Genomic DNA, 23,142 nt, shown 5'->3' with positions numbered 1-23,142 from the left:
GTTAACTAGTAATGACTTCATGAACTTCTTCACAAATAAAATTTTTATCATTAGAGAAAAAATTACCAGTAATCATCCCACAGATGTAATATTATCTACAGCTACTCTTAGTACCATTGATGTTAAGTTAGACTCTTTTTCTCCAATTGATCTTTCTGAGTTAACTTCAATAATTACTTCCTCCAAACCATCAACGTGTCTTTTAGACCCCATTCCTACAAAACTGCTCAAAGAAGTCCTGCCATTAATTAATCTTCGATCTTAAATATGATCAACCTATCTCTAATGATCGGCTATGTACCACAGGCCTTCAAGCTGGCTGTAGTTAAACCTTTACTCAAAAAGCATCTCTAGACCCAGCAGTCTTAGCTAATTATAGGCCAATCTCCAACCTTCCTTTATATCAAACATCCTTGAAAGAGTAGTTGTCAAACAGCTAACAGAAGTGCTGCTCATAGAGGGTCATATGATTGCTGGGTTTTTCTCTGTATGTATTATTGTAGGGTCGACCTTAGAATATAAAGCGCCTGTTGTTATGATTTGGTGCTGTATAAATAAAATTGAATTGAATAAAAGTCTAAACACTTAATAAACATTTTTATGAACCTTGTGATCAGAGGTGAAATCCTCAGTCACATCATGATCCTCTGTGGATCTCTTCACGTGAAGCTCCAAGTTTTTAAACAGAGAAGCTGATAAAACTATGTTGTCAAAGAAAGAAGCAAAGTTACTGCATCCAGCCAGAAACTGTCCTGCACCGACATCAGGCGGCGGTGGGCGTGTCGGGTTACCTGCGTGAGCCCGGCTCACCGCGTCAGCCCGTCTGTACGGTAACGGCACCATCGACTGTTTCCTGTGGCAGCAGGTGGAGCAGGCCAGGGACTCCGCCTGCATCCTCCACGTCATGGTGGAGGATGCAAACTTAAATCAATAATATTTTGTTGTAAACAGCTGAACGACAAACTTTGTAATACAAAGAGTCAAAAATCAAATTTAAAACATATTTCTGGTCATTTTGTGACATCACAGAAATTTATTTCAACTTTGATAAAGATGTTTTTATAAATGTTACAAAAAATATATAAAAACTCGTTTTGATTGTTTTGGTCAAAACAAAACATTTTTTCCACTTTTGACATTATATAAAATAAAATTTAGCATTTAGCTAATTTGATACTTTTTAAAAGTCATTCTAACATATTGATCAGTTTTAATATTTAATTCAACAATAATGTAAATAAAGCTGCTATATTTAACACTAAAAGTATTTAATAAAATATGACTGTAGTAGTTTATTAATATAAAATTATTTTAATTTAAGTGTAATATACAAATATTGTTTTTATTTATCTAAAACTTCTTTATTATCGTGGATTTTAAATTTGACACAAATATTTATAATTTTTATTGTATGTATGTATGTGTGTATATATATATATATATTTAAAAATGTTTTAAATGTTTTTTATATATAAAAAATGATAGTTGGGATATGCTTTTGCTAGATTATTGATTGTTAAATGAATTATCAGAACGTCGACGCACAGCTGTGATCATAAACATTTCCATTGTAAACACACAAACAGCAGGTTCGTTTTCCTTTAATAATTCAGAAAAGTTCAGAAAAATTATTCGAGGTTAACATTCAGTGAAAAGCCGTTTCCTCGGGGGGGGGGGGAGAGAGACCATAACCGTAACCATGGAGTCAGAGTCACCCCGGGTAGTTTTCATGTGTCAGTCATGTTGGAAGGAAAATGTAATAAAAACATTTCAAAAAACTGAAAATTACATGTTTACAGTGTCCAGGGATGGGGTCAGAGGTCAGGGGTCAGGCCTGGGGTCGGGGGCTGACGTGGGATTCAAATAGAGGCTCTTTAAAACCATGAGAGGTGAAACGGTCGAGGCGCTGAAGGAAACAGGAGAGAGTTAGTGTTCTAACTAAAACAGCTCAAACGCGCTTATCAAAGTGATTAACGAAGCTTCTGCTGGAAAGACGCGAGAGCACGACGTCATCTGTCTTTCTGCCTCCGGGCTGATCACAGATCAGCTGCTGAGTGATGACAGCGGGGTCAGTAAAGTCCACGGAGCAGCTTCGGTCGAGTCTCGACGCCATACGCGCTCTGAAACGTGGCCGCCGAGCCGAGAGGCGTGCTAAAGAACACGCTCTCCTCAAGCCTTCCTGGCAGAAAAGGTTATAAAAAGTAATCAAATCTGCAAAAATAAGAAGTGTCCTGAAGCGTTTCTGCACGGCAGAGAGTCTGCGACACCGACAGGTGAGACACAACCAGCCGCAGGTGGAGAAGAACCTCCGCCAGGTTCCTCAGATCAGGACGCTGGACACCGGAACCCGGGTGGAGCGCCCGCTTTTCGGCACCACGATCGGCTCATCTGTTAAAAACAAACAAACACGACAAGTGTTAGGAGTCACGGCAGAAATGATGTCACAATTTCACCTCCAATCAGCTGCGAGCACAACACACAGGGGCGTCTCACCTGTGGGGGCGTAGTTCTCGGCTCGCTCGCGGTCTCTTTCGATATAGACTGCGGTCCCGAGGAAGAAAGCTCCGCCCACCACAGCCACAAAAGCGCAGAGCAGCATGGAGAACTGCAGAGACCGAAACTGCCACAGGAAGGAGTCGTTCTTCCTCAGAGAGTCGGAGATCTGACACAGGAAGAGGAGGGGCCAATGTTCAAGATGGACGTCGATCATCAGTCAGCAACAACAGCCTGTGTGTGTGTGTGTGTGTGTGTGGACGTACCACTCCTATCAGGTAGGGACTTCCTGCGTCTCCCAGCAGGTGAGACACGACGATCTGCAGAGCCTCGGCTGTGGAGCGTCGAGTGGGGACGACTACGTACTGAAACAGACGGAGAATCACTCGTCGTCTTCACTTTCTTTAATATTGTAAATTCTGCATTTTAGATTCTGCATCAGCCAATCACATTTAGCTGTAATCAAATTCATTTGGTTGCTTTCAATTATTTTTATTTTTATCCAAATCCAATCTCGACACACGAGGCGTCATGTCACCATCACGAGCTATCTGTGAGTAATCAGGAAGTTCGCGTTCGAGTCCAACAGGAGACATCTCTCACCAGAAGAATATCCGCCACGATGGCCCAGTTCATGGACAGGAACGTCTCCCCGAAGAAAATGAAGACCTGGAGGGACGAACAGAAAAGATATCAACGAACAACCAGCAGGTGGAGCTGTTCTAAAGGTGTGTCAGCCATCTTTGTGTCGTGATTAATGCTGAAACTCAAACACTGACACCTCCCACGACCCTCTGACTGCCCAGATGGATGCATGTATGGAGGCTGGGCGTTAAATGGTGACGGGTGCGTGGACGGGTGGCTGCGATTCTATGCAGGACTCACATATGTTGCGACGGTGCTCGCCTGGGCGAACATGATGGCGAGGTAGAGGAACGGTGCACAGAGGAGCAGACCGGCGGCACAGACCAGCGGGTCGGCTCGGGCCGTCTTCTTCCTCAGCTGTCGGCTCACCTGCACGCCGCTGGCCACACCCAGCACGCCGGTGACACAGGTGATGGTCCCAAAAATCAGACTTGAGGAGAAAAAAAAAAACCCCCCCAAACCATCAGGATGCTGCATTCCTCCATCGAGGTCGAATTTAATGAGTAACCGCCCGCCCCGCCCACCTCAGGTGTAGAGTCACGTTTACCTGTCTGAGGACTCGCAATGAGCCTCCATGCAGGGAGCCCTCTCCCCGTTGAAGACGGCCGCCCTGAAGAGGAACGTTGGCGCCCAGAGAGCCAGAGAGCCCGTCACAAACGCCACGGCCGTGAAGCCGAACGTGGACAACATGAAGCTGCAGCTGCGGAGGAGAGAGATGGAAACCAGCTGAACGTCAAAGCATTAAAACTACGGCATGGCTTTACCAAAGAGACGCCGTGACAGAACGGCGTGGGCTCGGCTGTTTCGGGGGGAGGAGAGTATTTAAGTGAATCATCGTGTGGATGTCTGAGAACTGTGAACGTGACAGCAAAGCTCTTCCTCTGCCCTCTAACCCTTCACTGAGTCCTCATCCTCAGAGTTTAACACATATCCCAGTATTACAGCACTGTGACGAAACCAGAACCAAGCTGGACGCGTCAGAGGGAGCAGAGTCCCGTTATTAAACCCAGTGAGTGGGTGAGTGTGCACAACAGCTTCAGCAGCGCACACGTCAGATATCACTCTTTTGTTTCCGAGTCTCAGTATTCAGTCCGTTACGCGCCGTGAAGAAATGTAACGTAGGATCGTGTTGTTCACTGGGAGTAGTCGTGGATGTTGCCCACAGGCGTCGAGATCTGATGGGAACCTAAAAGCTGCTCAGACTTCAGGTTTATAAGCCGACCCGTCAGACTCACCCGGAGAACAGCTCCTCCGCCCTCTAACCGAAGACTTCACCCTCCTATCAGAAACGTGACTCAGCTGGCTTCCCTTGGCCTGAGCTGCCACGCTGTGTTCAGAGGGAACCGCATATTTAAAACCTGCAATTACACAATTACTCAGGCCCTCATCGCGCTTGCTCATTTTTGACCCGGTCATTTGCGTTTGGTAGTTCGAGTCAGTCATTACTGAAACGAGCTGGCTGTGTCCTTGTTTAGCCCACGAACAGAAGACCAGAACCTTCCTCTCCCATCAGGACGAGACCGCAGCTTCGCGCCGAGTCGTTGTCGAGATATTCAGAGCCTGCAGCTCACTGCAGCATGCATGCATGTTTCTGACTGATGGATGGAGACGATGTGATCAGTGATGGAGATTCTGTCGAACGCGACTTTATATTCTGAGCCTAGAAATAAGCTGAGGCCAGAGCGTCTTCTGAGAATAGCGGTGACCTACTTCTTGCTGAGATCGCGCAGGTCGGCGAGCCAGCTGGTCTGGTGCAGGCGATTCTCGGGTCGGGCCTCGACGGCTCCTCGTTTCGGCTCCTTCACCACAAACAGCAGCAGCAGCACGGCGATCAGCCCCAAACCCGGAGTCACCTGAAGGAGGAAGGACAACGCAAACGCTCATCAGCTGGGAGAAACAGCAGGAGACCACACAGCTGCAGCAGATGTTTGTCTGGCTCACCCGCAGCGCCCAGTGCCAGTCCTTCGCCCTGCTGCTGACCTGCGAGCCGACGATGTAGCCGAGACCGCTGACGGGAGGAGGAGACAAAGAGAGGTCAGCTATTCACACTTCCTGTGTGACGATGAAAACTCCCAGGAAGTTCATTCATGCTAACCACATAAATATTTTTATTTTTAGTCACTTTTAAAGCAAAAGTTATGGAACGATACAAACAGAACACTGAATATTTAATCATATCAATAATAATGATTAATAATAGTAAATGTACTAACAAAGACTGCGAGGGAAGTTTAATGACATGGATTTTTCAGGTTGATTTAATAAACACTGATAACATAAATATTTAATTTAGTTAGAGTTTTGAGTTTTTACTTTCTGGATCATCGTTAAATGTCGAGTGAAAGTTAAAGTTAACACGTTTGCAGCTACCTGCCGACAGGGATGGCAAAATAAAAGATGGAGAGCATGTTGGTCCTCTTGCTCTTCACGTAGAGGTCGGCGATGATGGTCGGGGCGATGGTGGAGTAGCTGGCCTCGCCGACGCCGACCAGGCCTCGCGTCAGCAGCAGCGCCCAGAAGTGCTGCGGCAGGAGAACACGTGCGTTTGTGGACATTCAAACCTTCTCAAAAGTTTTCCTCCTGAGTTCAAACATTTCTCTCACCTCTTTGGGCGTGTAGGAGCTGGCGAGCGTCACCAGCGACCAGAATGTTATGCCGCCGCTCATGATGTACTTCCTGTTGTACCTGTCGCCCAGGTAACCAAACACAGGAGCCAGGAACATGTAGCTGCAGATAAAAACTGGAAGGAAGCACAAAGGTGAGAGCTGGAGTCAGGAAGTGAAACACCCGAAAACGTGACCAAAGAACACCTGTGGTCATGTGACTGCAGTCAGTATTTACCAGTAACTGTGAGACAGAAAAACCCTGTCCCACAGCACAGGTGCACTCGAGAAGGTTTGTATTTAGGTTCGTTTATGGTTCCAACATGAAGACCACTTCTACCAACGTGCCAGACACGTGTCGGTCGCCAACTCTTTGAAGTGAACGACGCGAGCGGGTTTTTTTTTCTCTCTCTCGCACTTTTTTCTGCACGCGAGCCGTGTGCTTTGCACTGGGCAGAGGGGGGAGGGGCGGTAGTTACACTCAGTAGCACAGGAACAGAGCGGGAGGGAGAGAGAGAGAGCAGGGACAACAAGGTCACATTAGAAAGGTGTAGTAAAGGAATCAGAAAGTTTATTCATGCAGGTCCATATGACAGAGAATGTGCATCATCTTCATATTTTAATTTATATTTTATTGTGTTGTGGTTTGCAGTGTTTTGTGTTGTTTCACTTTAAATTTGTAAAAGTAAAAAGCTGAAAATTTTAATAGTTGGTTTTTGTATTATATGATTTATTTATTACATTTTATGTGGAGTGAATAAATAAAAGTATATTTACGGTGGCCGCTACAGACAAAGCACGTACAAACCCCAAAACTCAACAGCAGTGCTCCAGGGTGCTAGGGGGCAGTGTTGAGCTTTTGTTACCTAGAGGCTACACAAGCCAGCAAGTACCAACGACCGGATTTGGTGTGTGGTAGTAACAGGTACATGAACATTTTTTTTTTAAATTATTTGAATATATATGAGTGCCTGTGTATAAATACACAAACAATACACACATGCTTTCAATTGTGTCATTTAGGTGATCTAGTAGCTCTGCTTTGAAGTTCAGTTAAAGCTAGAAATGTGTTTTGGAGTTTGTACGTGTTTTGTCTCTAGGGGCCACCGTATATATTTATATATAAACATATATAAATAAAACCACGTTTTTTTTTTTTACATTAGTAAGTCCTTCTGTGCATAATTTTACATTGTTGTTGGTAATAAATGAATTAAAGCAACAAAACAACCTGAAGAGCCGGTTCTCTAAAAACAGCCGTCACTACAACGTGCACAAATTCTTTAGTCTGACGCTCAGTCAAGTAACACGTGACCATAACCATTAGCAGCTCATCGTGTTTGTCTGCAGCAACATTTGTGCTGAAAATGGAAAGAAAACTTTCTTTTCATGAAACATAAGTCCTGCTACATGATGAGGGGGTGGAGTTCTCCTCCTTACCTGTTTGAAGTAAGCCAGACTCTGTGTCGCTGATCCCAAAGTAGTGCTCTATGTCAGGGAGAACACCTGGTGGACAAAACAAACATCATTTACTTCACTCACTCACCTGCACCTCTGGCATCAGAAGCAGGTGTTACAGAAATAACTTCCACGCATGCATTGGACCAACACGTGAATCTTTGCACGCATCGCTCACGTGAATGTGAACAAACGTCCCCAGCAGCAGCGTACCTGCCACGGTGAACCTGTCCATGTAGTTGAGCAGGTTGATGTAGCAGAGGACGAAGACGATCACCAACGCCCGGCCTCTGGACACCCCGCTGGGCGACTCCTCATCTGGCTGCTGATTGGCCATCGCGGTGCCCTGATCCTCCGGACCTTCCGCCTCGCTGTCAGAGGAGAAGAACGGAGCAGAGTCCGACATCGGCTCGCCTCGAGACATGGCCGCCGCTGGAGAGAGATCAGATAGTTATTACTCACTGATCCGTCGCACTGACCCGCGGGGGCCACAGGGCCCCGTTCTGGATCCTCTGCCAGACGGACGCTTCACTAAATCCTCCTTCTACCGGTGGTTCAGTCCGTTTGTTAGCAGGATCGCTCAAACAGGTGTGACTCCAAACTGATATCGAGACATCGCTCACCTGCAGCAGACAGCAGGAAGTGACAGAGTCACGCAACAGCGAGTGTGAAATGTTTGCTTTCCATGAACAGCTCGTCGAACGCGATGTTCTTCCTTCGTTGGCAGTTATACTGCTCACAGAGCAGAACTACATGGATACAGTTAATGTGTGTATGAAGCCTAAAAGTGCAAACGCGTCTTCAAAGAAGGTGAAACAGCTGGCTGACTGATTTCAGCGGCTTCTTTTTGAGACGACGTTGTTTTTCAGCTCCATGTGAAGTTTGTGTAAATGGTGGTGTTCATGTTTCCACATGCAGAGGAGGTGAACGCTGAAAAGTGGCTGGAAAATCCAGTTTATCTACTGGTGAGGTTCTTGAAACTTCCCGGTGAACACATGACGCCGTACTCGCAAACCTGCTCCGGCAGCAGAAAGCTCTGCAGGAGCTCCGAGGATGAAGGCAGGAGAAGAGGAAGAAGCGGAGAAAGGAGAAGCTGACTGAGTGAAACCGCGGCCATGTGACGCTCTACACGAGCACAATCTGCTGACGCGGTGAACATCAAACGCTCTGCCGCTCTTTTCTTTTTGTTTTGACTTTATTGAATTAAAAGTGCGACTCTGAGGGGGTCCATCTCTCCCTCTGCTCAAATAAAGGCACTTGGACATCAGAGGAGTGGAACTGAATGCTGGCTTTATGACTATGATTACATGCAAATAAACTGAAACAGTCCACCACCCTGGACTCTGTTCAGCACCCGTCGTCCATCCTTACTGCTCTTAAATGAGCTCATATTTGATTCAGGCTGAGGTTTTGCTTTCATACAGAAGGAAGTGCTCCTGTTAAGTGCCTCCAATAAAGATAAGACATGTCCAGGTGACCCTTTGCTCATCTTATTGATCAGTGGATGATTGGATCCTCATCAATACCAGGGTGCTGCTGTTGTTCTGCACTCGTGCACAAGTCAACAAAAGGCTGTTTGAACAAGGCAGCAGCTGACGAGGTTAAAGGAGAGAGAGCACAGCATTCAGCTTCAACACGTTCTCAGGAATCTTGACATAAATTCAATATTAATGTTTAAACTGTGCTCCGATCTCCATTCAACATGTTTCCAATCAGGAACTTTACTTTTAAAAGGCTCAAAGAAGATTAAAGGTCTTAAAACTCGCTTCGTAATCATCACAGCTGTGTTTGTTCTGCCATCAAAGATAATAACAGTTAATTATATTGACCTGAAATGTGGTTTAATACCTTTTAATGCGTGCTGCGTTAAATTCGGCTCTTTTATTACAGAGTTAGGAAATGTAGGTACAGCCAGGCAGCGCAGCAAAGCCCGAACACCAAAGAACATGCAAAAAACCCTTTTATGTTACTTTTTTATCAGCTGAGATTTTTCAGAGCACATTTTAAACCTCTGCTGATAAATTCGGTTAACATTTGATTACATTTTTAAACGCGTTTTGTTTTAGCGGAGATTAAATGATAAGCTCTTGAAGGCTTCTTTAAGTAAATCACCGAGCGGTCAGCGCTGATAAACGAGTCAGGAGCAGTAAAATCTAATTATCTCCGATAAGGAAAAATCAAACCACCCTAAATTCACTGTTTTTTAAATGGACCTCTGCAGAGCAGGTCTGTGGGCCCGCTGTTGTTGTTTACCTGTGAGGATGAGTCAGGCTGGCGCTTCTTCTTCTTCTTCTTCTTCTTCTTCTTCGCTCCAAATCTTCACTTCCTGTCACAAAGCTAAGAGCTCGTGACAGACTCCATCCTGACGCCGTCAAACAGAAACACGAGCCGTGCGCCGGGTTAGAGACGTTAACGCCAACGAAGCGTTTAAAGCCCGACGCTCCAGGACAGACGCTTCTTTCCCGGCGCCATGACACCTCTGACGGCCACTTCCGCTCACATGACGCCATGACCCGCTTACCGAAATTCACGTGACAGAATCAATCCCGCGATCAGCCGTGATGTGAGTGGGTGGAGAAGCTGATAGTGGTTCAGTAACGTTCCGTGGATTTATCTCCAACCGTGAAGTGACGCAGAGTGGGTCCCCCTCCACCCGCTGATAGAAACACTGTTTTTTTAACAGTAAAACTGGGTGGAGGCTGCTTATGTCCGCTTTCATGTTTTAAATCAGGATTTGTTTTTGGTAACTTTATTTCTCATAAAACCGAAATAAAAACAAACATTTCTTAAATAGTGAATTTAAATAATAATAATAATAAAATTGAACTTTTTTTGTTGGCAAAACTGCCCAAAACTTCCCTTTAAAAAATTACACTTTTAATAATGAAATGGTGACTTTAATGCAGACATAAAAAAGCTTTCGCTAAACTTGGCTTTTCGTTCTCTTTTGTGAAAGAAAATAAAGAAATTCTCATAAATTGGTCATTTTCTGACACACCTTTTACTTTAAAGGGTGAACCGCAGCAACATGCTAGCAACTGAAGCAATCGCGAGGTTTTTGCCGACCAGTTGGGGGATACAGTTTTTTCCTTAGTGACCGGTGGTTGCCACGGTGCCAGCGACTGTAGGGCAGTGAGTCTGTTTGTTCCTACACGGTCACCGACATCATCACGTCCAAAAACGCCAACAGGTCATTTCCTTCACATTTCATCAAACACTGTAAACGTCACCTTTCAGGACCATCTGTGTCCATCTTTTATTTACAGTACTCTTCCACATTCACATTGAGCCTCCAGGGCGGCCATGTTCTTGCCCTTTACAGGTGGAGGTTTTTCATCATGACCTCACTCATGCAAATAATGTGAGGTCAGCTTGTTTTACTTTTATTTGATTTTCATAAAAATAATACTCACAAACAAAAACAGGAAGTGGCTTCAGTGTGGACACAGAAAGGTTAAAGGCCTGATTGGTGCGCTTGGATTTTGCTGTCATTTTGTCCGTGTCCCATCATCAGCACCTGACAATAAAGTGACCTCTGAAATGATCGCAGTGACGCTTAAATAAACCGCAGAGCTGAAGTGGGCGACTCAGACCCAGACTTCGATGATGTCACCGTCCTCCATGTCGAGCTGCGCCGGCGTCTGGCTGCCCGTCACTTTGGAGCCGTCGAAATGGAAGCGCACTTTCTTCTGATCCTTGTTAGACATCTTGGACACGTACTGGAAGAAGATGGACCTCAGCGGCGCCTCCTGAGGAACAAACAGACGGCGTCATTACATCATCGGCGTTAACGCCCTGCTGTGAGAAACAAGGAGAAGGAGGAGGTACGAACTCTGTGCAGAGAGAACTCCTGAGAAGAGTCTCTGTCTTTGCTCTGCAGCCTCACAGTGATGATGCTGCCATCACCGTCTGACTGGCTTCCATCCTCCGCCGCCATGACCACACACTCTGAACACACAAAGAAGAAAACATTTTGCACTCTGGGACTCCATCAGAGCAGCTTCACATGAATCACAGTTCAAAATAATCCTTCTTTGTCTGACATCAACCTCTGGACACACACAGGAAACGGTGCTGGGCAGAACCCTTTCAACATAAGAGTCCCCTGCTCAACACAGTGAGCCAGTTAATCTTTATTAACACCGAGCTGCACACCAAGACAGCTTCAGGACGGTGGGAGCTGTTATTGTGTCGCTGATGGAGGTGGTTACACCTCTGAAGCAGTTTTCTTGTCCTCCTGCACTTTAAATGTTTTCTGGTCTTTTACTGTTGCTGAGCTGCTCGGTGTGTTCGCTCTGTTCTGATTGGTGATTTGGTCTCTCGTACAGTTTGATTGGCTTGTTTTGGTCCTTCAGCCTGATGATGACCTCCCCCACCTTCACCAGCATCTCTCTGGACCTCACGTTGAGAGTTTCAGTGAACAGCAAATACAACAACTACCAGTTGAACCCGTGGAATCGACCTCGGATCTTGTTGAGCGTTTGTTTAAAATCCACGGTGACGCCGTACGGAGGACAAACTGCAAACGGGGGCTCTTTGCGTTTGGGACTCACCTATAATGTCGGCGATGCCGAGGCCGAGCTCGCTGATGGTGGCGCTCGTCGGCAGCTCCTCTTCCTCCCTCAGCAGCAGGAGGCAAGGAGGCGGGACGTTTAGGATGACAGACAGCTGCGTCACCACATCGCTTAAAGGCGTCGACTAAAAACAAAAAAATCAATCAATCAATAACTGACAGGATGCTTAAACATACATTACGTTAAAAGGGCCCATAATCCTCTGGGTTGGGTGTCTGGTCCCCGGGTCAGTACTTCTCAATCAATGTGACTCTGACTGCTGTGGAGGCGGAGCTTAACACACCTGCTGAAACGCTGCACAGTGGCCTTTTATTAACCTGGGCTGCTGTTACCTGTACGTACCGACAGCACCGGGATCTTGTGGATCTCAGTCCTGCAGCGGATCTTAAGCGGGATCTCTCGCACTGAGGAGCTCTCTGACTCCGGCTCCGGGCTCATGATGATGACGTCATCGTCCTCATCGTCGTCCACGCGCACATACTCAGGATGTGACACGGGAGGACCTCGGCGCCGTCTCGACAGGCCGCCCTGAGGCTCTGGAGAGAGGAGGGAGCTCACCGCCCGGAGCTTCTGGTCGATCTCACTGAGGCGGGAACAAAAACAAAGCCAGCGCTGATCTTTAGCGGATGTGTCTGGAGAACGAAACAGGAAGCACACACGCGCACTCACCTGAGCTTCTGTTTCATCGCCCTGGACTGTTTCTGTACGGGACTCTCTGGAGGAGGAGGGGACGGACAGCGCACGGCGTCTCTGAAATAAAGCAAGAGGCACAGCAACGAATTCAAACTAAACTCGGCTTAAAGTTCGGAAGCTCGGGCACGATGCGGGTTCTGACTCACGGCTGCTGCTCCGCCTTCTTCTGCACGTGTTCATCTTCGGAGTCGCTGAGGGTGACGAAATGCACCGGCTCGGTTCGAGATGAAAACTCCAACAACAAACTGTCGTCTGCGTCGTCATCTGCTCACAGACAGGAAGTGGTTAAAGCCAGAAAATCACCCGCTCCTCTGAGCGTGGATAAAAGCGCGTCAGCTGTTACCTGTGTCGGTCTTTTCGGTGAGCAGCGCTGCCGTCGGCTTCAGCTGCAGACTGCTCTTCACCTGCAGACACAAAACACAGGATCAGGACAATCTAGTTCATGTGATACAGGTTGATGTTGCATGAAGATGTATTTAAGCCCCTCCCACTGAAGGGACACAGCACTGCTCTACAGTGAATCACAGCTTAATGTCTGAGGAATGCATGACACGTCATTTATATACATGTACAAATTTTTTTTTTTTTACATGTTTTTCAATTCAATTTGACTCAGAGGAAAATCACAAGAACAGCTGCACTGCAGTGGTTTGTATCATATCTATCTAATAGACTCCAGTTTGTGCATGTAAATGGAGAGTCCTCTTCACACACTGAGGTTAATTATGGAGTTCCACAGGGTTCAGTGCTAGGACCAATTCTGTTTACATTATACATGCTTCCCTTAGGCAGCATCATTAGAAGACATAGCATACATTTCACTGCTATGCGATGACACCCAGCTCTATCTGTCCATGAAGCCAGATAACACACACCAATGAGTTAAACTGCAGGAATGTCTTAAAGACATAAAGACCTGGATGGCCGCTAACTTTCTGCTTCTTAATTCAGATCAAACTGAGGTTATTGTACTCGGCCCTGAAAAGCTTAGAAATATGGTATCTAACCAGATTCTTACTCTGGATGGCATTACCTTGGCCTCCAGTAACGCTGTGAGGAACCTTGGAGTCATTTTTGACCAGGACATGTCCTTCAACGCACATATTAAACAAATATGTAAGACTGCTTTCTTCCATTTGTGCAACATCTCTAAAGTTAGAAATATCCTGTCTCAGAGTGACGCTGAAAAACTAGTTCATGCATTTATTACTTCCAGGCTGGACGACTGTAATTCATTATTATCAGGATGTCCTAAAAACTCCCTGAAAAGCCTTCAGCTGATCCAAAATGCTGCAGCAAGAGTCCTGACAGGGACTAGAAAGAGAGAGCAGATTTCTCCTGTTTTGGCTTCCTGTTAAATCCAGAATTCAAAATCCTGCTCCTCACATACAAGGTCTTAAATAATCAGGCCCCATCTTATCTTAATGACCTTGTAGTACCATATCACCCCACATTTTACTGAGTTTCTTCTGACAGAATCCAGCTCCTCTGAAGTCTGACAGCTGAAGCTCAGAGATACAGTGTGATGTATGATTCTTGCTCCATGTTGTCCGGCTCACTTTAATCCAAACAAGCTTCCATGGCTCTTATTGGCTCCTTACCTTGTTGGAGTAGATGGGCACGGGGACAATGGCTGACGGGTCGAGGATGCGTCGGCGCTTTGGCGGTGGCTTTGGGAGTGGAACGTCGCTGCTGTGAACCTGAGAACAGAGACAGAGGCTGCTCTGTAAGAGAAACGTCCAGCACGAGACGCCTTCAACAGACACCAGGGGGCAAAATATTAGGAACACTTCTATAACGTAAGGCAGCACAGGACTGGGGTTATAGTTAACTAAAACTAAACTAAGAATAAAACTAGATGTCAACAAAATATTTTTGTTAACTAAGATACAAACATAAACTCATTAGAAAAAAAAAAGTCTACACTAGACAAAACCAGCCGGGAGTACTCCCGGGGCAGACCCAGGACACACGATATCTCTCGGCTGTTCCCCCGGACAAGCTGGAGAAGGTGGGAAGTCCAGGCTCCTCTGCTTAGGCTGCTGCCCCCGCGACCCGGCCCCGGATAAGACGAAGAAGATGGACGGCTAGAAGCACTTGAACCAACGTTACTACAGTTAACTAAAGCTAAAAAACACCGTTAGTAAAAAGAGCTTTATTTAAAGTTTGACTTCAGTGCTCAGTGGGAGCAGCATGCTCAGGCTCAGCAGTCAACCCTGCTTAAAAACACTTTGCTGACTTTAAACACCTCCACCACCATCACGCCAGGTTCCTCTGATAAAAGTGTTTGATTCTTCTGCTTTAATTAAATATCACAGATGTATCTAATAAAGTGGCATGTGAAAGCATGTGTTCCTCAAAGCCCCAAAGTTCACACAGAAATGTCACAGTACTGAGTTTAAAAGTGAATCTTCCTGCTGCTCCCTGCAGACATCACCACAGCAGCTCATGTGCCTCCACCTATCCCAGCACACTCCTCTGTCACTCCAGCCCTGCAGCTCCATCGTCATCCTCCGCACATGCTCAGACCATCTCAGCCTCCCTGACTCTGAGCTGTCCCTCTGATGGACTCGTTTCTGATCCTGTCCCTGCTGTCCAACATCTTCAGCTCGGCCTCCTCCGTCTTCAAACCACGTTAAAGCTTCTTCCTCCTCTCGCTGCTCTCCACCTGCCTGTACTGGCATTTCCCCCTGTCTAGTGCACCGTCTGTTGTTTTGCGTAACGGACCCCAAAACAAACCAAACATCAACAAGAAGTTTAAAAGTGATTAAATTTGTTTAAAAGCAGAGCTGGGTTGTAGTTTAACCTCGCAAAAAGCTTTCAGCGATCCTCGGCGCAGTTTTTCTGTTGTCTTAACGCCATCGGCAGAAACAAGAAAGCGAAACTATACCTGGCTTTTATTTTGAAGCGCTCTGACTAAGGTTAGCTAACGTCGCGCTAACGCACAGTTAGTCGATTTAAACGGACTTTCCGCCAAAGCTGCTCACCTCCGTCTTCCTGTAGGTCTAATCAGGAGGCCCCTAACCTTCTAATTAAACACAACATTCATGATTTCAATAACGTTTCATCACTAAAAAAGCACCAGCAGACCTGTCACCCACTCACCGCTTCCGCCATGTTTGTTTCTTTCCACGGGGCGCCGCAACATTCACGGACTGTGGGATATTCTGCCTCAGTAGCGGCAGTGCTGCCTTTAAGGACTCTAGTGGATCCGTAACTGTAAAACTTCAAATTCAAATTCAAATTCAAATTTTATTTGTCACGTACACAGTCATACACAGTACGATATGTAGTGAAATGCTTGGACAACTGCTCGTGACCTAAAGAAAACAAAAAAGGAAAAGGCTATGAATAAGATAGGAAATAAATATGAAAAATTAAAAAGGGTAAATTTAACTAGGAAGGAATAAAATATAAATTAAGGTTAAAAATGAAATAACTGTACAACACAAATTAGAATGAAGGGTAAATTTAACTGGGAGAATAAGATAAAATATATAAATTAAAGTTGAAAATAAAATAACTGTACAACAAAATACACAATATAGAACTATATAAGAATGTATGAAGAAATATAAATAAATATATACACAATAACAGCAGCGTGATTTAAGTAATGAAGTGAAAACAAGTCCAGAAAGTCCAGTGTGTGTGTAAGAACTATGTGTGGGTCAGTACTGTGTGGTGGTGTGATTGAGAGACCGTATCGCCTGCGGGAAGAAGCTCCTCCTCAGTCTCTCTGTGTTGGTCTTCAGGGAGCGGAATCGCTTTCCTGACCTCACAGAGAGAACAGTCTGTTGTTGGGATGGCTGAGGTCCTTCACATCTTCCTGGCCTTGGTCCAGCACCGCCTGCTGTAGATTGAGTGCAGGTCAGGGAGCTCGGAGCGGATGGTGCGCTCAGCTGACCGCACAACCCTCTGTAGAGCTCGTCTGTCCTGCATGGTGCTGTTCCCGAACCAGGTTAAGATGTTTCCCGCCAGGATGCTCTCTATGGTGCACGAGTAAAAGTTCCTGAGCACCTTGGAGGGCAGTTGGAAGTCTCTCAAGCGTCTGAGGTGGTAGATGCAAACTTGTAGATGCAAACTAACAACAACTGATATCAGACACACTGAAGGAAAAACTAAGGAACCAGTTTCAGTATTTTCAAGGTTATTTGGAATTTCGGAGAAAAAACTTAAAGAAAAATCTGCTTTCTGCAGAGAAAAACAAGTGTCCAGTTTACAAGAACAAAAAAAACTAGCAAAAATATATTTTTGAGGAAAAAAGGGTGAAAATTGAAGGATTATAAGAAAAATTCCCAAACTTATAAGAACAAGATCAAATTAAAGTACTTTTAGGAGCATGGAATTTATGTGGAAAAAACAAACAGGTGAATTTACTAGAATTAAAAACACTTCATTTAAACATGGACAAACTTATAAAACAAGCTGCAAATTTGAGAGAAATTCATATAATATTTTAATATCACAAAAATAACAAATACAACAAAATCTCATTAATATCTGGTAATATACGAAATGGAAACACTACGTTCCTGAGATCAGTGTGAATGAAAACAAAGCTGGAGATTGTCGTCCTCCAAACTGCACACTGACAGTTTGTGTGATGATGTTTCAGATGCTTCATTAAAATAAATACAGAGAGGAGCACGTGCGTGGGCTCCTCGTGCTCCTCGAGCACATTAAAAGACCTTTCTTCATGTGGAGGACTATAAATACCTCCGAGTACACATACACACTACACTGGGTTAAAAACACCACTGCACTTTACAGGCAGGGCCAGACTCGGCTCTATTTTCTGAAGCGGCTGAGGTCATTTAACATCTGTCTGACAATTCTCAGGATTTTTTGTTACAGTCAGTGCAATCCTCTATGCTGCTGCATGCTGGGGCAGCAGGTTGAGGGTTGCAGACCCCCACAGACTGAATAAACTGATCCTCAAGGCCAGTAATGTTGTGGGGACGGAGCTGGACTTCCTTAGGGTGGTGTCGGAGAGGCTGGTGCTGTCTAAGACAAAGACAATGTTGGATAACACCTCCCACCCACTCCATGACGTGCTGGCTAGCCACAGGAGCTCGTTCAGTGAGAGACTGAGATTACCCATAATGCACCACTGAATGACACAGGAAGTCATTCCTGCCTGTGGCTCCCTGTACAACTAATGCACAGTTACACCCTGAGCAGCTCCTTCAGCTGCTGCACCCACGATGTGGGACGGAGATTTCACAGGTCTTTCCTTCCAGCTGCTGTCAGTCTCTGCAGATGACCACACCTGTGCAGACACACACAGTTGTAACTGTCTCCCTGATGCAATTTTTCCTACTATGACAAAGCATTTTACTCTTGTTGTGTAGCACGTTATTCTATTTTTAACTTATTGTTTTTCTGAACTCTTGCTGCTCTTAAACTTGGCCACAATATTTTTGGCAGTGACCAACGTGTGGGACTAATAAAGCTTTACGTCATCTGTCTGTTAAATTTGTAAACTCTGAACATATTGTATGGTTTAAATAGTTCAGTCTGTTGCTGTCCTGGAGCAACTGTAACCCACATAATTTACTTACGGACGAATATTCTGATTCTATTGATTGTCGTGTATTAATCTGACTGAAGCACCTGGTTTTCTTTTAACCTTCAAGTAAACACAGCTGGAAGTCCAAGCATGACCCGAGGACGGTGACCCCAGGACCTGTACCCTGCCTCTGCTCCTCGTGCAGATCACGTTTCCACGTGTCACAGCTTTTAGTTTCAAACGAGAGTCGTGTGTTTCACCGACTTCCTGCGTCTGTACTTTGGAGTCATGTTCAGTTTTACACAAAGAGAAGAGACGTGGACACAAACCTGTGCACAGTTTTTTAAAACAACAACAAACACGAACACATAAAAAAACAAAACAGTTTGAATAAAACATGAATGAGTTTTTTTTACTTCCTGAAAATAAATTAAAAAATGTTTTTTTCTTCTTCCTCGAGTGCTTCCTGCTGTTCAACATCTGATCAGCTGATCAATACAAATCCCACTCTGATGAGAGCTGACAAGAAACAACATCAGTCCCAGGGATACAAGCATCAGACTGAGGAACACGTGTTCTTATAAACATGGAGGTTTGGTCCCGCCGCCGCCGCTCACTTCTTCTTGTTCTCTTTGCAGGCGACCACGTAGCGCTGGGCCACGTTGAGCGGCGGTGAGTAACCGTCAGGGTACGACGTGTCCTCAAACAGCACCGAGTAATCGTCCTGAGGCTGCGCAACACACAGCAAACACACAAACACACACACACACACACACACACACACACACACACACACACACACACACACACACACACACACACACTTTATTAACACCTCTCAGTCACAGTTTCTGTCTCTGCAGCTGAAGCAGCTGCAGTTCCTCTAATGTCCACTAGAGGCTCCTATAATGAGTCAATCCCCACAGACTGTACAGAGAAGATGGAAGCAGTGTCCGTGACATTACCCAGTGCTTTTCGGCCCCCACCCTCCTCCGCAGCGAGCTGCTGATCAGCTTTGGCTCTAAGTCGGCGCGCCGTCACTTCCGACGCCAAAAGCCAACGCCACAGAAACAAAAACACGAATGTTTCGAAACCAGAGGATGACGTGACAGTGGCCACGTGCATCTTTTATCTACAGTCTATGCAGAAGCTATAATGACTCTGGAATAAACGTTACACAGAATAAACTCATAGAGGATAAAACATGAAAAGACTTTTATTAATCGGCGTTTCCTGAGCCGAGGCTGACCCGTCACAGACGCGCCTGTCAAAATAAAACCTCACCCTGTGCGGCGGCGTGTGGATCAGCGCTCGGTAGAAGCAGGTGGTCTGAGGGTAAAGGGCCAGCACCAGCTGGTCCTTACTGAACAACGCCTCAGGGTCCGTCTCCGGGTTGGCTTTCCACTGCGGCAGAGGGATGATCCGCCGTCTGCTCAGCATGTGCCGCCTGCTCGCTCAGAAAACACAGAAGAAGAAGGAGGAGGAGGAGGAGGAGGAGGAGGAGGAGGAGGAGGAGAAGGAGGAGATTTGTCACTTTTAGAGAACAAGCTGCTGAGATTCTCCCACAGACCCGGCACAGTTTACTCCTCTGTGACAAGATCAACACACGTTTCGCGCGCTGAAACATACAAGCCCCGCCCACAATCACTGCATTCATGAATGAGTCAGAGGCGTGGCAATCAGGTTTAAACCGTCCCATATAAACCAGCCTGATTTTAACGTCTGTACACTGATCTGAATAACGATGGAAACTGAAAATGGAGGAAAGTCCACGAAAAACAGGCGAAGGGACGAAAATCTGCAGCACGAGAACGACTCTAAGAAGAAAGACGACGAGGAAAAGCAGGAGGAGGAAAACACTGAGAAGGGAGGAAAACACTGAGAAGAGACGAAGAACCAGAGCAGATGTAAAATCCTATAAACGCTTGCTTCTGGCTAAAGCTGGGAGTCGTACTCGGCCTCGCTCACAAAGCCTCGCTGCGGTCCGAGCTTCAACGTGAAAGCCCTTCACGCTGTTCCTGTCAGAGAACATAACGAAGAGGAACTCACTCTTTGCCCTCCTCGTCGATGTCGTCCACTTCGTACCTGCAGGGGGAGCAGAGGAGGCGTCAGAGGCTGATGATCGCATTACACCACGCAGGCGTCGCCACAAACGGTCACGTGTTCTTACTTGTTGGTGGAATGGTTGTAGCTGACCACCTCAGCCAGGATCCACTGCTCATCGCCCTCCACGCTCTTCACCCTCGCCGCCACCTTGTCTCCCTGTTTGGCTACGTAGTCGCTGCTCGCAGGGGTCGCCCCGCACAGAGGAGGAGGGCTGGAGAGGGAGGAGTCACAGAGAAGATGCTACCTCAGAAAGTCAGCTGGAGCACACCTGAGCATCGGGTACAAGCTACCGACAAGCCGGTGCCGCTCGCTGCTCATGGCGGGAACAGAAGAGACACTCGGCGGATAAACGTGACGTTCTCGTTTTTAAAGAGAAGATGCCTCACCACCACCGTTTAACGTGATGGTGAAAGAAACGCATAAAAGCCTGAAATAAAGACGTGACCTCACAGGAAGCCTGGGCGGGGACGCAAAGCTGCTTTTTAACACCATCTGAGGTGTTTCCATGGCGCTGTGGGGACGTCACTAGAGCCCAATATTGTGGCCACCGGCGTTGGGGCAGTACCACCTACCTCTCCCCCGGCTTCCCGATCCACAGAGGAAGTGTCATGGCCGACTGCTGGAGGAGCGTCATGAGGACGCCACGCCTCATCGTCTTCCTGGGAGGGTCACTGTCGCTGTAAACGCCCGCCATCTTTGCAGCTGCAGACAGACAGACAGGTGAGTTTTGTGTCACATGAAACAGGAAGTGCAGCTGCAGATGTGAGAGGCCGAATACCGGACACGCACCTATCCGCCGCTCCTCCAGCAAAGACTTGATTTCTGCGATCTTATCGAGGGCGTGACGCAGAATGCTGAGAGGCGGAAGGAAAAGACACAAAAGAAGAAGAAAAAGGTGATTTTCACTCACTCTTAGAAATGTGAAAACGAACAGGCTAGAAAGGCGACATGAACGGAAACCGGAGCTCAGGTTGTTGGGCCGCCGGTTCGTGCAGTGACCTCACAGCAGCCATATTACTGGTCACATGATGTCATTAAAAAGGCTCCAACAGCACAGAGTCTCAGTCTGTACTCAGAGGAAATTACTGCTTATTGCGCTTCAGTCATGGTGTTCATGCATCTGTCCCCCTTTATTTTTTCATTTGTATAACCTTTATTTAAACAAAACAGTAACAAGCTTGAGACTGGAAGTCTCCTGTATAACATAAGTGACATCACCATGATCTTTAAGGGTTAAAGGTCATGCTCAGTGGCCTCTCACCTGCACTCCGCCTCAGCGTCTGCCTTGGCCGTGGTGTAGAGCCCCCTCAGCTTGGTGCGGTAGTACGGAGAAGCTGCAGGAGACACACGTCCACGTTTAGGACCACACGACAAATTCAGCACATGTGCTCAAAGCTGCTGGCACTCACTCTTGTTCTCAGTCTGCATCCTCTCGTGCGTTTTCTGGATGTTGAGCAGGTTGTGTTCACTGCGTGACCTCTCCTCCTGAAGCGGGCCGAGTGCAGGTAATTAGGATGTGATCAAAGTGTCTGTGAAGGTTCTCAGTCATCCAGGTCATCGTAGTCAAAGGAGCTTGCAAAGAAAAGCGTCTGGACTTCTTTAAGTTACTTGAAGACGTTACTTCAAGTAACTTAAAGAAGTCCAGACGCTTTTCTTTGCAAGCTCCTTTGATGTGATCAAAGCTTGACCTGATCAATCACAAAGGAAGCAGATCAATACTGACCTGTGTCTGCTTGATGAGCTGGTGGAGCTCAGTGAGCAGCTCCGCAATCTTGGGGTCAGCGGACATGATTTAACCTGTGAGGATGTGGAGCATCAAACAGCAGCGCTTAGTTACAACATACAAAACCTCATTTAAAAAACGTCTACTTTAAGGCGGTTTTAATGACGGTGAACACTTCACAAAGCACAAATAGTCTGAACATTTCGATCACCGCGGTCATAACATACTGGATATAAAGTTCCGAATCAATACTCGTATGTAACACAACTGAAGTCGTGCTCTATGTGTGTTGGGTGTTGCCTGGAAAACACGGGATGTCTTAAATAAAAGATTTCTGAACGGGGTTTGGTGTAAAGTTCGCTACAGACAAAAACGGCTCGGAAATGCTTCGTAACGCCAAAAATCGGATTAAAGAAAAACATTAGCAATATATATTCAACTCAGATAGATCAATGATCGGAATAAGCGTCATATTTCCCTCAAAACCAGCTCACAAACCTCCTCACCGAGCTGCTTTCTTCTATTATTTGCGCTCAACTCAGGAACCGCAGGTACTGGCCTTCTGTTCTTCTTCTTTGGTACTAATCGTGTGCAGCAGTTTCGGTGAACACACTGCCACCAACTGGGCGGAGTGTGGTACTGCAGACACGGGGCGCTTAAAAAACGTAAACATTTTACTTTAAAAATTGTATTTCTTTTTGTTGTACTTATGTGACTTTATTATACCCTTTGTAGCCATTCATTATTTATCTGTAATTTATTTGTGTGCAGTTATTTTGTGGTTTTTAAAGATTTTTCCAGCTGTTATTTTTTTGTGTACAAACATTTTGTCTCTTTCCCGTTACCTGTGCTGTTTACAGTTGCCTCTGTGGTAATCTAGTGTTTCCTTGGAGGAAATTTGTGATCCTTTGTCAAGATATAGGCTGGGGTAAGAAGAAGGAGACAGAGCGAGTTTAAAAATGGAAATTTACAAGAAAGAAATATTTAAGAAATATTAAACAGAAAATGTGTGTGTGTGTGTGTTTTTGTGAACTTGCAACTATAATGTTACAAATTCCAGTTTCTTCTCTCCTAGCCTGACCCTGTATTTTGATTTATTTTTTTTTACTGAGTAATCTGAATCTGGAGTCTGTCCCTGCTGTCACAGGGCGAGAGGAGGGATAAACCTTCCACAGATCCCCTTCATGTTAAAAAAAACACATTTTTTTTAAAAAAACAGACCAGGCTGATACCAGGATTCACCATGGCTACGAGTATATGAAGAGCAGAGCCACGTTCGAAAGAAAGATGGAGTCCAGGGCTTTAAAGATTCAGCCATAAACTGAAGATAAAGAT

General features: G+C 45.9%; 3 protein-coding genes across 5 annotated transcripts; all 3 read right to left on the bottom strand.

The window, feature by feature from the left end:
• Nucleotides 1-1,585: 1,585 nt before the first annotated feature.
• On the bottom strand, nucleotides 1,586-10,030 carry spns1 (spinster homolog 1 (Drosophila)). Its single transcript, XM_005950514.3, has 13 exons — nucleotides 9,453-10,030; nucleotides 7,413-7,631; nucleotides 7,182-7,247; nucleotides 5,742-5,878; nucleotides 5,509-5,660; nucleotides 5,080-5,146; nucleotides 4,849-4,991; nucleotides 3,686-3,838; nucleotides 3,379-3,568; nucleotides 3,097-3,162; nucleotides 2,760-2,858; nucleotides 2,494-2,662; nucleotides 1,586-2,388 (listed from the first exon to the last, which is right to left on the bottom strand). Exons 2-13 carry the CDS (start codon nucleotides 7,621-7,623, stop codon nucleotides 2,321-2,323), a joined length of 1,521 nt encoding a protein of 506 aa, XP_005950576.1. The 5' UTR covers nucleotides 7,624-7,631; nucleotides 9,453-10,030; the 3' UTR covers nucleotides 1,586-2,320.
• A 404-nt stretch (nucleotides 10,031-10,434) lies between these two features.
• On the bottom strand, nucleotides 10,435-15,677 carry LOC102303546 (nuclear factor of activated T cells 2 interacting protein). Of its 2 annotated transcripts, none has more exons than XM_014330422.2 (9): nucleotides 15,572-15,677; nucleotides 14,068-14,166; nucleotides 12,810-12,870; nucleotides 12,613-12,730; nucleotides 12,443-12,523; nucleotides 12,116-12,356; nucleotides 11,753-11,897; nucleotides 11,032-11,147; nucleotides 10,435-10,948 (listed from the first exon to the last, which is right to left on the bottom strand). In XM_014330422.2, the coding sequence occupies exons 1-9, from the start codon at nucleotides 15,581-15,583 to the stop codon at nucleotides 10,787-10,789; spliced, it is 1,035 nt and encodes a 344-aa protein (XP_014185908.1). In that variant the 5' UTR covers nucleotides 15,584-15,677; the 3' UTR covers nucleotides 10,435-10,786. The 2 variants fall into 2 exon arrangements, with proteins under 2 accessions (XP_014185908.1, XP_042068836.1); XM_042212902.1 differs by lacking the exon at nucleotides 15,572-15,677 and adding an exon at nucleotides 14,860-15,440.
• Nucleotides 15,678-16,834: 1,157 nt separating this feature from the next.
• Nucleotides 16,835-22,409, bottom strand: sgf29 (SAGA complex associated factor 29). Of its 2 annotated transcripts, none has more exons than XM_042212907.1 (10): nucleotides 22,306-22,405; nucleotides 21,808-21,881; nucleotides 21,494-21,569; nucleotides 21,346-21,418; nucleotides 20,874-20,938; nucleotides 20,657-20,786; nucleotides 20,149-20,295; nucleotides 20,028-20,063; nucleotides 19,263-19,425; nucleotides 16,835-18,708 (listed from the first exon to the last, which is right to left on the bottom strand). In XM_042212907.1, the coding sequence occupies exons 2-10, from the start codon at nucleotides 21,871-21,873 to the stop codon at nucleotides 18,592-18,594; spliced, it is 873 nt and encodes a 290-aa protein (XP_042068841.1). In that variant the 5' UTR covers nucleotides 21,874-21,881; nucleotides 22,306-22,405; the 3' UTR covers nucleotides 16,835-18,591. The 2 variants fall into 2 exon arrangements, with proteins under 2 accessions (XP_042068841.1, XP_042068840.1); XM_042212906.1 differs by having other exon boundaries at nucleotides 16,836-18,708; nucleotides 22,314-22,409.
• Between the last annotated feature and the right edge of the window lie 733 nt (nucleotides 22,410-23,142).

This window comes from Haplochromis burtoni, unplaced genomic scaffold (genome assembly GCF_018398535.1).
Source record: "Haplochromis burtoni strain Fernald_Lab_line unplaced genomic scaffold, NCSU_Asbu1 Contig_400, whole genome shotgun sequence".
In the NCBI taxonomy this organism is placed as follows: Eukaryota; Metazoa; Chordata; class Actinopteri; order Cichliformes; family Cichlidae; genus Haplochromis; species Haplochromis burtoni.
This window is presented reverse-complemented; position numbering and strand designations above follow the sequence as displayed.